This window comes from Phragmites australis, chromosome 4 (assembly GCF_958298935.1).
Source record: "Phragmites australis chromosome 4, lpPhrAust1.1, whole genome shotgun sequence".
Lineage (NCBI taxonomy): Eukaryota > Viridiplantae > Streptophyta > Magnoliopsida > Poales > Poaceae > Phragmites > Phragmites australis.
In genome coordinates, this window is record NC_084924.1 from 19,961,971 (window position 1) to 19,975,858 (window position 13,888).

General features: G+C 42.1%; 1 protein-coding gene across 1 annotated transcript in view; it reads right to left on the reverse strand.

The window, feature by feature from the left end:
* Positions 1-3,191: 3,191 nt before the first annotated feature.
* The window catches only part of LOC133914660 (alpha-soluble NSF attachment protein-like), a 29,305-nt gene continuing 18,608 nt past the window's right edge, over positions 3,192-13,888 (reverse strand). Inside the window, exons 3-9 of the mRNA XM_062357716.1 lie at positions 5,801-5,849; positions 5,259-5,338; positions 4,881-5,032; positions 3,836-3,995; positions 3,720-3,764; positions 3,431-3,514; positions 3,192-3,272 (exon numbers count right to left, since the gene is read on the reverse strand). Of these exons, the coding sequence (XP_062213700.1) occupies positions 3,192-3,272; positions 3,431-3,514; positions 3,720-3,764; positions 3,836-3,995; positions 4,881-5,032; positions 5,259-5,338; positions 5,801-5,849 (651 nt within the window). The remainder of the gene's footprint in view (positions 3,273-3,430; positions 3,515-3,719; positions 3,765-3,835; positions 3,996-4,880; positions 5,033-5,258; positions 5,339-5,800; positions 5,850-13,888) is intronic.

Consider the following 13,888-nt stretch of genomic DNA (forward strand, 5'->3'; position numbering starts at 1 on the left):
CCACTTAACCCATCTGCAGTGCCATACAACAGTTATGCTATTGATCCTTTGAAGCTTCTCAGGTTCTAATGACCAAGGTAACCACTTTAACACCCTGACAATTTCATCATTCCAACGGAACTGACTCCAACAACTTAACAATATATATCAATGATAAAACACTAAAGAATATGTGGACAATCAAACAAGTAACTTCAATAATACTTATTTGAGATAGTGAACATAAGCGAACAAAGATAAACAAGACGTATGCAATGCAATGCATCCCATACCCATTCTATTTGTGCAAGTGGGTCAGGTTCATCATTCAATTACCTAGGACCTAAAGCCTAGGCTCTGATACCAAACTGTAACACCCTACTTTACAACTAAACATATTTTATTCAAATATAAAAAATTTCGGCAGTATTTCCTCTATAACTGCGGTATAACTGACCACACAATTCACATGCAGACAATATATGATATAAACAACGTAACCACAACATATATATATCTATACCATATACAGGAGTACGTCTTCAAGTACAAAGCTTATTACAGCACGAACAACATACTGCCAAAAATATGGTTTTCAAACATAAGTTTAGATTATCGGTATTGTGATAAGGTAGTGCGTGCAACTACCAAGTTCATCCCAAAAAAATGCACATCGACCACCTAAGCGTACCTGTAAAAGATTTAACAGGGGTGAGACAAGCTCAGCAAGTAACGGCTATGAATATAAACATATCTCACTAGATTAAAGATTATTTCAGATACAAATATTTTTCTCACCACGAAAAGCCAAAACATATGAGTTTTAAGCCATAACAATCTTGATTCACCTGTCAGTGAAAACACAACAACAAACTCCAATACGGTCTCCCATATATCATGGCACTAACCCCTTTCGGATTTTGTATTCTTCAAACATTATAATAAATGTATGAATGCCATGATGCAACTCCATTTGAGAGTTTTGCGCTGGACGATGCCAACCTCTCATGCAACTCCATGTACCGGTACGAATCACGCACGATGGCAGTGATTGGCCTTTATCACCATATGAAATGCATGAATGCAAATGTATGTATGTGAATTGACGTCAATTCTCATTTTTCTTTTAATGATTCTATTCCATGAGTGTCACCACTACTAGATCATGACATCACCGATATACTCAAAATCAATGAAATGACATTGATTTAATTCGTCAAATGCGACATCATTCATCATATGAATAAATTGGAAAATATCAGATATTTCAATTTATTCTGTGAAAGAAATAAGACACGAATATAAACATAGCACGAAATCACACCCCCACGTTACTTGCCTTTTACCGAAGGCGACAAAGGAATTCGATTAGATACGCCCGGAAGCACTACCACCTTCGAAAGAATCAACGAGAAATCCGATAAAATTACGAATTTTCCAACTTTTCCCTCTTTTTCTTTCCTTTTCTTCCTCTTCTCCTTTTCTTTTCTTTTCTTTTCTCTTCTCCTTTTTCTTTTCTCTCTTCTTCCCTGGCTTTCTTCTTTGCTGGTTCTTGCTTTCCCTCTTTTTCTTTTGGTTAGCGCATATACACATAGGGAGAGAGAGAGAGAGCACGGCACAGAGAGTGCGGCAGCTGACGGTCGGTAGCGGCGCGCAGTGCAGCACGACAGCGTGCGGCGCGACGGCGACGACGAGGCAGTGGCTGTGCAGCGCAGCGCGACGGCGGTGAGTGGCAGTGGCTGGTGGCCGGTGGGCGAGCGGACGACGGCGCGCAGGCGGTGGCGATGGCGGGCCGGTAGCCAGCGGTATCGCGGAGCTCAGCACGGCGCGGCGGCAGGCAGGCAGCTGGCGAGCGACGGTGGTGCTCAGCGCGCGACGGAGGTCGGCGCGCGGTCGGCGGCGCACAGCGCAGCACGTTGCTCGGCGGCAGCTGGCAGGCGACGGCGGCGCTCAGCGCACGACGGAGGTCGGCGGTGAGAGAGAGAGAGAGAGAGAGAGAGAGAGAGAGAGAGAGAGAGAGACGCGAGAGGGAGCGAGAAGACTTTGGATGGATGGGTCGGGTTGACGGTTGACCCATCCGTCCTTTATAATTAATTTGTTTTTTATAATAAAAAACGTTTTGGATTTATTGGGTTTGTAACGGGTCACAAAGTGCGCGGAACGGATGTGTGAATAGCAAAATGGGTTCGTCTCGATGAGATGAACGCAACCACGGTCTCCGATCGTCCATACGAGCAACGGATCAAAAAGTCAAGTTTCGGTCAATTTCTCACTTTCTTCTCTCTCAATTATTCGGTATTACAATATGAGAGATATCACATGTTGGAGACGGATATGGAGTCCAATGGCAGGATTGCTTGGAGCTAAGTCCGCGGGACGCGAACCCTAGGCGCCACATACTCCTCATCAAATAGTCTCCGTGAAGGAAGAAGGCCCGGTTCTAAAAAAATAAAATAAAAAAAGAGATACGACCTGTTGCATGCGCACTTAACCAAACAACATATTAACTAAATCCCGTTTTGGTTAGTACGATCCAAACAAAGTGATCTGTAAACTCCTTTTTAACCGAATAACAAATTAAAACTTGTTTTTTCTAAAAATCCCCATAAAACTTGCTTTACGAAAACCTAATCTAAATCTACTAGATCCAAACAAACCACTGAATGTAGATATAACATTGCCCCTCTCTGGAGGTATATATCTGTCCATTTTAAAAATATGATATGCTATTCTTCTCTGAAAAAGAAACACATTTTATCACATTTGAGTATTCCATTCATTTCTCGTGGCCAAACAAATTCAACCCAGCAAGCCAATTGCATCATGAAATCCGATTCCCAGTCCTCATTCATATATTTTTCCGTCTTACCCGCATTCCCATTCACTCCAACATCCAAATAGCACCCAGACAATTCCAAATCAACTCTTCCACATCAATTACAAAATCCACACATGTTGTTATTATTCAAATCTATTGATGCTAGAAGCCATCATTACGTTTGGTTAAATCATGAGAGTCTGGAGTAATATGAACAACATATATGAGTCTATGACCATGAACAGCTACTGAATTCCAATGCGATGGTGAAGTAGGTGGTAACCAGAGAGCTCCAGTGCTCCAAACTGGGGCTCTCTGGTTACAATCTCATGTAAGGAATGCGAAGCATCCAAAATGAGATCAACCGAATTGAAGCATAAAACCACAGCAAACCTTAGGTTAGATCATCCTCCTTCTCCTCCTTTTTCTTTAACTCATTCTTTGCCTTGAGTAGGAGAGTCGTTTTCCAAGGATCCTGAAACAGGAACATATACCTCATTTAAAGGGAACTGAGCTCGTGTTTAAGTTTCTGAACTTAAGAAGCAATAGCTTTGCGTTAGAGAATACACTACCCTAGAACAGCACCTGCGAAAACAAAGGAAAAATACTGCAGAAATTTCCAACTGAACGTACCAAGCGTGTCATGCTGTCAAACTCTTTGATGGCATCGGTAGACATGGCAACATCTCCTTCATCCATAGAAGCTGCAAGATCCTTCTAGGACTGACTACTTTTTAGAGCCTCACTTCAGATTACAGATCATGTTTTCCTAATAAACCTGTGCCATAGTGACTACAGAGAATTCTGTTATTCAAGCTAGCAATGGATAATATGAGTAGGTGTCAAGTGAAACACAGTGTTCGTCTCAAAAAAAATAAAAGGACAGATGAACAAAATGCGAATGGGCATTGGATGGTACCACCAAAAGCTTGCATTCGCGTGTCCCTGAGAATGTTGGGTCAATGTCCTGCCACAAGGAGTAATGTTTCAAAAGTTGACAATGGCAACCAGCTGACATTTCAATGGAACAGTTCACACCTGATAGTGCTCCATTGAATTATTTATAGCAACAGGATCACCTCTACATAGTTGGCAAATGCCTGCATTAAGTAGGATGCCTCTAACACTGTACTTGATAAGGTTATTGCTGATTGATTTACGAGCAATTTCTTCAAACAGCCCGGTTGCTTTGTGGTACCTGAAAATAATGGACTTGTGTGTGAGAAATTGTGCTAGAGGATGCAATCAAGAAATTATGTAACAAGTTAAAGAACAACATAAAACCATTACTTGTCCCAAGCAAGTTGGGGTAGGGTTCAACATAAAATCATTAGAAGAGTCAATAAATAGTTCAAAGAAAGACATAAAGGTAATCACTTAACAACTAGACCGAAAAAGAGGTCAGTTCAAGTTGGCAACATTAACCTTCCCATTTCAAATCAAATACATATCGCCATTTACACAGAGTATAAATCATTCCAAGAAGGGAAATGAGAAATGGGGCCAAGAACTTTATAATTACAAAAGCAAAGCAATCCAACTACCGTATACATGATGATCTGTCTCATGCTTTGATTTGTATCCAGCAGAAACAGGCAAAACATTAAAAACCAGAAAATAACTATTAATAAAATGACAACTCTTACTCAACAGTCTAAACTCTAAAATGACTCAGTTGGACATTCGGTGGAGAGGGAGGGAGGGAAATATATGAAACAGTTCAGCATTCAAAACTCGTGATAAAAACCAAACCTAGTTATACATTTTCTGTTGACAATGTCCTTAATTCCCTATCGACCTTGCCAGGTGTGAGAGTTAAAAGATAACTGAACTGAGACTACATAGAAGTCAGGAAGCCGAATAAGTTCACAGTTTCTTTTATATGCTGTTAGAGTAAATAGCCAATGGTCACGGTAGAAATCAAAAAGCATGGACAGAGCAGGCTTTCATTTTAGAATGCTAGCCAAAACCGTCATTAATGTCAGCACTGCAAATTGTGTTCTACTGGTAGATTGTTAAGTCATTCAGAATATTTGCTCACATAAGAAATCCATTGCTACATAAAGCTACAGTTAAAGCTTACTTTTTCAGCTGAGCGTAAATTTCTGAAATTTTCTGTGTCATGCTGTTTGCCTGAGATGACTGTCCCTCACTGTCAAAAAGATCGGCAGCCTGATTCAGGTGAACTGCAGCATTCTCTAAATCTTTTTCTTGTTGACAGATTTCACCGATGTCCTGAAATGTTAAAATTTGAGGCCATCATAATATCATAATATCATATTGATATTTCCAGATAATAACAAGGATCTTCTATTCTTTTGGAAGAACACATAATCCAAGTGTATTGGTCAGCAATACATATATGTAGTTAATCTATTATAGTACGAGAACAGTAAAAAAAAGTAAAATATAGGGATTCATGTGCACATATAACATTAAATGATCATTAATAGTGTATGACCTTGCTGTATCTTGCAGCCATGTTCAATCTGCCGATTTCCAAGAAAAGATTAACAGCGCTGTTAAGTGCCTGTGCAGCATCTGCACCAAATATTTGATGTAAAAGTTAGTGAAGCATGTTGAAGCATGAACGGTCATACCATGGAAATCAAACTTCAAGTGGCCTTGACCAAATTCAATTAATTATTTGCCTTGTTGAATCGCAAAGTACTTACAACACAGTCTTAATGTTTCTTAGATCGAAAACAATTATTATTAAAAGGATATTGCAGATTTTGCTTACTACCTGCTAGATGTTTAAAAGGCAGCCAACTATGAAACAAGGCAGACATGTTTAGCCAAAAGGAACACAGAAAACAGCATAACTTGGTCAACCAACTGGATGAGTTTTTCTAGCTTCAATAACTGGTAATTCTAAAAACTATGCACAACCTATCGCATTGTACTTTCTGTCTAGAAATATATTACGAAAATATGTGTGAAATAAAGAATAATAACAAAGGAGGAAATTGATCATACCCAGGTAAGTGTAAAAAGAAGTACCTTGTGGTGAGAACATTTTGTGCAGAGGCAGCCTCATGCTTGATACTTCCTTATAGAATAAACATTGGCAGCCAAAAGTCTCTTAAGTTTAATTTCATGACCCATGAAATGGTGAGTGGAAAAAACAAAAAGGGCTAGCCAAACGAATCTGCAAAAGACAATCTGCAATCTTTTTTATACCGCAGCCGCTCTGCTCCCTGATAGCAAATAGTTACCATGATTAACAAGGATAATGTCACATCCGGTTTTAAGATCAAACCGAATATAAACCACATATATACTAGGATCAAGTTACATACACATAGTGACGTCATAAGTGAGTAGCTGACAGAATATCTATTATTATAACATTACTTTATTATATCAATGACCCAAGGTCCTAAAAGAAGATTAGAAAGCAACGGAAAAAAAAAAACATAGCACAATGCCCAACTCCACAGGCAATCGATCAAAAAGTCGTCCGTCTACAATTTGGCTCCATCTTCTAACAAATCTATGTAGTCTTCGCCTTCTGAGCAACAACAAGATTATAGGAGAGAGAGTAAGCGTGAGTATATAGAATACTCAGTAAGTATGGGAAAAATATGACATGGGGCTAAAAGTCAAGATAGACTTAACTCAGGAGTTTGTTTGCATAAATGTCATTTTAGTAATAAAATAGTTATAAAAGTAACCTATTTCTATGTGAATGATTCTTTACGACATGAGCTAAGGTTCTGGCACCTTGCTCCACAACCGAGGTTCCAACCACATCTAAACAAAGCTAACTTGAATTATAATTTCCACCACTGTGATCCACCAGATCCAACTCAAAACCAACCTGGGAACCACTAGACTAATTATGTGAGAAGTTCATGCCGCTCATGACCATGAGCATGGCTGATATATCGGTTTTCAGTCTGCAGAGGTCGTACACATTACCCACAAGACATGTCCTCCTTTTTGTCCATGTCGATCAAACACTAACACACTTCCAAGGTGTGTGGCTAGGATTCCACTGCAAAGCCTTTCCAACACCTCTCTCAGCACGTGTCGACCCATTGAGATTTCACCGCCGTATATAAGTGGAGTACACTCTCCATCCTAGAAGCCCATTTTCCATGCTAAAAGAATTTATTTTACTAAATAAAACATATTTAAAACATAATCATAATTAATCTATATTTTCTAAACCATTTTCCAAAATAAAACATTTATTCTAACATTTTAGCAATGATTTTTACACTAGAAAAAAATTAAATAGCATTTACATAAATAAAAATAGAGCAAAAAACATTTATAAACATTTTATATAAACCATTTTCTAATTGTTGGAATTTTTCTAATAAAGAAAACCTAATTTTCAGATTATTCTATTTTTGTGAATTATTTTTCTAAAGGAAACTCAGATTTACTGCGCAACACTGACGTCATCGCTAAGCGGGCTGCTGACTCAACTCAGTTGTGCTGACCAGACTCGCAACATAGGACAAAGACGCTTACGTGGTCGCACACATGGCATGCTAACTATGTCAAAGGCTATTTAAATCACGCGTGTCGATCTGGGAACAAACGGATGAGATCCATCTACCGCGAAGGGGTAAGTTACTTCTAATATACACCGATCACACGAGATCTAATGGCAGAGCGGCAAACTACCTCGGCTCCGGCTCAGGAAGACATCGGCGGCAGCTCGAGACGACGGAGGATGGCCAGAGAAGGGTAGCGACTACACTGTGATGCTCGGGAGTCAACGGAGAACGACAAAGCGCAATCGGAAGGCGACAACCAGCTCGTTTGACAGGTCGTGGCACATTGGGGAAGACCGGAGAGGCCCGATGACAACGAGCTTCAACGACGGACGTTTGGCAATGATGGAAGCTCAATGCGGTGGCCGGAACTTGACGGTGAACAGTCGTGGACAACAAGATGCGGACGAAGAACACGAGTGTGGGCTTGAACAACGTCGAGAAGGGCTAAGGGCAGCATGGCGATGGTGGAGGTGGCTCGGGGAGATCGGTGGCAGCATGAGAGCTCACGGGTGAGGGAAAATTGAGGGGATTTGGGGGCTTGGATGCAATAGGGTTCAAAGAAGCTCAGTTGAGGGTTTGATTTGGGATTTATAGAGGGAGGAGGGTGAATCGACGAGACTGACGGAGTTTTAACGTGCCAGTGAGAAATTAGGGTGCGGTTTCCTTTTCTCTTGTCATCTTTCCTTCACGAATTGATCTTGTCTTGATGGTCTTGAATGCGGGCGTCGGTTACCTTGCATGGGTGCTCCCCTTCCTTAACTCGAGCGCGAGGATGACAGGAGTTAACACAAGAGGGTGATGCAGTAGAGAAGGAAAGCAGGGGATTTAGGGGAGAGGAGTAGAAGGAGCTGACACACATGTTCCACAAGACAGACAGACAGACAAAGAGAGAGAGAGAGAGAGAGAGAGAGAGAGGACAAATGGGTGTGACAAACCTACCCCCTTAGGATGAATCTCGTCCTCAAGATTCGGGATAATCTCCAAACAGCTGGGGAAATTCTGCCTTAAGATATTCTTCTCTTTCCCAAATAGCTTCCTCCTCAGAATGATGTCTTCCTGCACTTTGCACATGCGAATCACTTTCCTTCTGGTAACCCTCTCGGGTATTTCAAGAATCTTGACTAGGTGCTTTGAGTATGTGAGATCTTCTCGGACATCCAATTCCTCCATATGCAACTGTTCTTCAGGAACTCGTAAACATTTCCTCAACTAAGAGATATGGAAGACATCATGTATGTCGAAGAGTTGAGATGGTAACTCTAGTTGATATGCCACTTTGCCTCTTTTGTCTAACACCTTGAATGGTCCAATATACCTGGGTACCAACTTTCCTTTGACTTTGAATCTACGAAGTCCTCTGATAGGTGAGACTTTGACATACATGAGATCCCCAAATTCAAAAGTCAGTTCTCTGCGTCTGTTGTCAGCGTAGCTCATCTGCCTTGACCGAGCAATTCTTAGATTCTCCCAAATCATCTAGACTTGCTTTTCTGCTGCAATACTTCTGGCCCAAACACATGACTTTCTTCAGTTTCATTCCAATATAACGGAGTTCTGCACTTTTTGCTATATAAGGCTTCAAATGGAGACCTCTTGAGACTGGCTTCGTTCAGCTGTATGATCGAGGCATTCTGACATTGCTGGCTAGTGATGCGTGTGGACGGGATATTCCTTATAGGCAAATACAGGGGGCAAATACTCACAGCTATCGAGGTAGATGGTGAGAACCATATTGTGCCTTTGACTTTTGCATTTGTTGAACGTGAGTCCACGGATAGTTGGTTGTGGTTCCTGCACTGGGTTAAGAGAGTTATTGTTGGTAACAGGCCGAACGTGCGTGTCCTCCATGATCACCATGCAGGCTTGTTGAACACTATCAACACATTGCAGAGTGGTGCGGATGAGGTATTGTTGTGGCCAGATTTGCAAAACCATTGGTGCATGCCCCATCTTGGAGAAAACTTCTACGAATAATTTAGGAGCAAGAGGTTGATAGATCTTTTTAAGAAGCTATGCAAGAAGAACCAAATGAGAAAGTTTGATGCATTGTGGGAAGAGCTAGATAGACTAACAGATAGGCTTATGGACAAACATTTTAAGAAGCCAGTTGTACCAAGGGAGGAGGATCCCGATGGCTTAGAGCCTTTACCACTTGAGCCACAGAGTGTGACCAGGAAGAGGAAGGGTGGAAGAAGGGTTAAGTGTTTCTCTGACTGGATTAGACACGAACTATTAGAGAAATAGGCACTTATTGTGGACACTGATAGTTCATGTTATTAAATTATGAAAACTAACCTCACCGAGGATTACAATTGGGTAATGAAAGGGAATATGTCACTGCTATTGGTGGCAATTGTAGAGGGAGTCACTCGTGGAACACAGTGGTATCTTCGAGAGTGTTACAGTAAGGCTGCGCTACATATGGTCAACCCACAAACAGTGTACACAGAGAAAATAACATCTTACATGAAAGAGAAGAGCGGGAAGGGCCAGTCCCATAGGATTCATGTTTTTGGTAATCGTCATCATATGTTTGAGGTGATGTTGCGTGACAAGGGCGGACTTGGTATCGAAAGGCAGGAAATTACAATGGAATACAAGTTGTGGCTAGCGGACAACAAGTGCGATTGCACATGCAACAAGCCATCACTGATGAATTTTCCTTGCTCTCATGTGCTAGCTTTTTGCGCGAAGGGCAACATAGAGTTGGAGTATTTCGTGTCACCATACTACCACAAGAAAGACGCAGAAAGTACATGGGCAGGCGAGTTGCTTATGTGGCAAGCGGTAAAGGACTTCATGAAGCCTCCCGAAAATGGTTCATCTTAGATTCCATATCCAAACAACAAGGTTGACATAAAGGGGTGACGTAAGACTCAGAGTATCAGAAATGATATGGATGATGTTGAGCGAGCCCAAGCTCGCAAGGAGTGCCTGGTATGCAGAGGTCCGCATTTGAGGGGGCAGTGCGATCAGTATCCAGTGGACACTCTGGCGTCAGGCGAGCAGGTGAGGTGTGTCCCAGTCCACAAGCCGAAGAAGAAGAAAAACCCTTCAAACGAGACTCGTATTTGAAGCACGACGAGATTGTTTCCATGTTGTATTACTAATTGGACTTTTGTAATACTGGCACATTATTCTATTATGTAATATTCAAACAATCTGAATATGTGATGATGAATAATGATTAGTTACCATGTTTCAGGTGCCTCAAGGTGTCCCGCTATCCTCGAAGAATATCTTTATCTCTGAGAGGGGGGTCCCTGGAAGAAAGGAAACTACTCAAAGCATTCCCATATTCTTTAACAAGTTCGCAGATCGAGTCAAGGGGACATACGGTACCTCCATATATATATATGGAACTGAGGGGCCCTACGGGAGGGAGAACAAGTTGTCTCAAGCGATACGTGTTCCATAAGCCCATACAAGTCAACAGAAGCCAAGGAAGAAGTCATCGACTAGGTATAAATCTATCTAGGCTAGCTACACCCACTTGTAATAGTTTTAGATCAATATAAGACAAACATGACGTAGGGTTATTATCCTCAGGGAGCCTCGAACCTGTATAAAACCTCCTATGTGTTTCCCTTATGATTCATCTACTCAAAGCATTCCCATATTCTTTAACAAGTTCGTCAGATCGATGATTTACCAATCATCGACAACTGACGTTGTCTGTAGGATCATGACAAAGGGCGTTGAAGAGTTTACACATGACATGCCATCGACATTGCCTAAAGCTTTGCCGAAAACTAATTATTCAGATGAGGGGTTCTATGACAACTTTGCCAGTTTGCCTCTCTTCTCGACAAGCCAGTGATCTATCAGGTAGATTTCAGCAACAAACTTTTTGGCGATGATTCAAGCGACGATATAGGTCGATTTATGGATCAATGTGCCAAAGATTACCATATCGAGTTCAAACCACTCGGTTGCCAAGACAACTGTGGATGACTGATTTACATTAAGTCGGGATCAATCCGTGTATCTTCTGACATCATGGATTATCAAGATTCCAATCCTGAGCAATCCGATGAAGCATCCATGACGGATTTAGACACCTCCAATGGAGGTTACCCCCAAGAAGTTTTCACCATCGGAAATGGAGGTGATGATCTAGCTCAGGATGACGACGACCCTTCAAATGCTTGGGGTCCTCCGGCTCTGACGGCATGGAATGACTAGCCTCATGTGAACACAACACCTCCAACCCTTATCAGGCCTCAGTCATATAGTTTCCTAATCATCAACAGGGTCTGACCATTTTAAGTCCACGATAGCAAAGAGGATCTTCCTTCTACAATAGTCCCTCATGCACCCTCCGATCATATATCTAGCTACCCCAGCCGGTAAGGATTGGTTAAACTTGGCAGTCGACTTGACAAAAGAGATCATGCTCCAGGCCGAGTACTCTCATCTCGCCTTGGCTAGAAATAGTGCTAACTGGGTAGACCAGGCAATCCTCTATCACAAGATGTATCTAACCCGCAGAGGCGTAACCCTAGGAATAAGGCTTCCCAGGATGACAATCAGGCAAACAATCGCCGTCGTACCTCACCAGTCAAAGGTCATCCGATCAATGACTTGTGTCAGTTCATCAACAACCGATGAAGACGCCCGAGGGCTTCTGAAGAAGCTTCTTCTACCCCCCCCCCCCATAGATCTAATTGGGAAACCTCCCGACATCAATCAAATCAAGACCAATCTCCAATTGCTATGGAAAACGCTCCTAGGGGTGTCGGAACCAAGTAAGATGCTATCAACGGATGTCTAGCCTTCTCTCCAGATCTCCAAATGTAAGTTGGCCAGCAAGGTTCTGCCCCAGAATAATTGAGAAATACAATGGAAACACAAATCCAGTTGAGTTTCTCCATATCTATACCACGACTATCCAAGAAACCAGTGGGAATGAGAAGGTAATGGCAAATTACCTCCCCACGACCCTTGAAGGGGAAGCTAGGATTTGGTTGACCAATCTATCATCGAGAATAATTTACTCATGGAAGTAGCTCGACGATATATTTTGAGCTAACTTTTGGGGTACATATATTCGGCCTGGTACAAAAAACGATCTCTAATGCTGTGAGCAAATAACAAACGAGACCTTGCGCGAGTTCGTCCGATGCTTTAGCAAAACCTGGAACTCTATCCTTGAGATTAGTGACTACGACGTTATCAAGGTGTTCACTCACGGTGTTAAGAGTCGACGTTGCGTTGAAGATATCGCCTGAAAGGAGCTCGAGACGAATAAGGACCTCATGCACCATCGTTGATAAGTCTACCAGGGCCGATGATGCACTACTCTACGTCAAGGAAAAGACTCGGTGCAACAAACATCCTCAACCCGGGATTGGCTACAACAAGGTCTAGAATAAGCGTAAGAAGAATACCAAAGGGTGTAAGGGCAAGAAAGCTAAACCTGATAAAGTTTTTGCAGATTTGCCCGATGTTCATCTTGACCAGCGCTCTGGTCCTTCTCGGAGCAAAAGCTTTACACCAGGTTCTAGAAAACGTGACAAGAAGACTTGGTGCAACTTCAACCAAACCGATAACCACAACATCTATGAATGTCGCCCGTGGAAAAAAGTTGGTCATGGTGGAAGTCGAAAAAGCAGCCAAGGGAAAGGTCTAGGTGGCGACCCAAAGCAGAGACTCTGACTTGGATGGCAGCGGGGATGACATGGACACGATGTCTTGCCAGCTAGGTGAGAGGACAATCAACCACATGTTCAGTGGTTTCGTGTACTATGAGTCCAAGAGGCATTACAAGATAGTGGCCTGAGAAGTTCTAGCCGCAATTCCAAAGGCTCATCATGCCGTGAAGTTGTCAGACACAGAAATCTCCTTTGGCTAAGAAGACTTCCTGATTATTTCATATGGCTGAGTCACTTTCCGATAGTGGTCGAGCCTACGATAAACAATTGTAGGGTAACCCGAGTCCTTATCGATGGTAAAAGTTCCTTAAACATCCTATTCACTAATGCATTTGGAGGGATGTAGATCTCATGGTCGCAATCAAACTAGTTACTCAAGGCTTCCATGGTATAATACCCTGATCTCTACCACTCCCATTGGCCAGATATCGCTACCCGTTAGCTTCGGGAAGCCTGACAATTTCCAGATAGAAAAAAAATCCTATTTGATGTGGTCGATTTCAAGACGGTATACAATACAATCTTAGGAACACCTACTCTTGCCAAATTCATGGTAGACACGCACTATGCTTACCAGTGCATGAAGATCCCATGACCTGAGAGAGTAATAACAGTTCAGGGTTGTCCTAAAGTAGGTCTCCATTGTGACAAACGAAGTCTCGACATGGCAGTTCAAAACCAACCAAGAGAGGAACCCAAAACCTCAAGGATAAGAAGCTTCACTCGTAACCACTATCACAACGCCTCGAGACTCACACCCAAAAGATTCGAGGGCTCGGCTTCATGGCTCATTCAAAGCTCATGAAATAGCATCTACGCTACCCCAAAACAATAAGGGTCACTGCTTATCGGCTTAATTTAGTCTGTGTCATTTTTGTTTAAGATAATTGATCTACATAGGTCGAGGGTCATCAAGAGTTTTT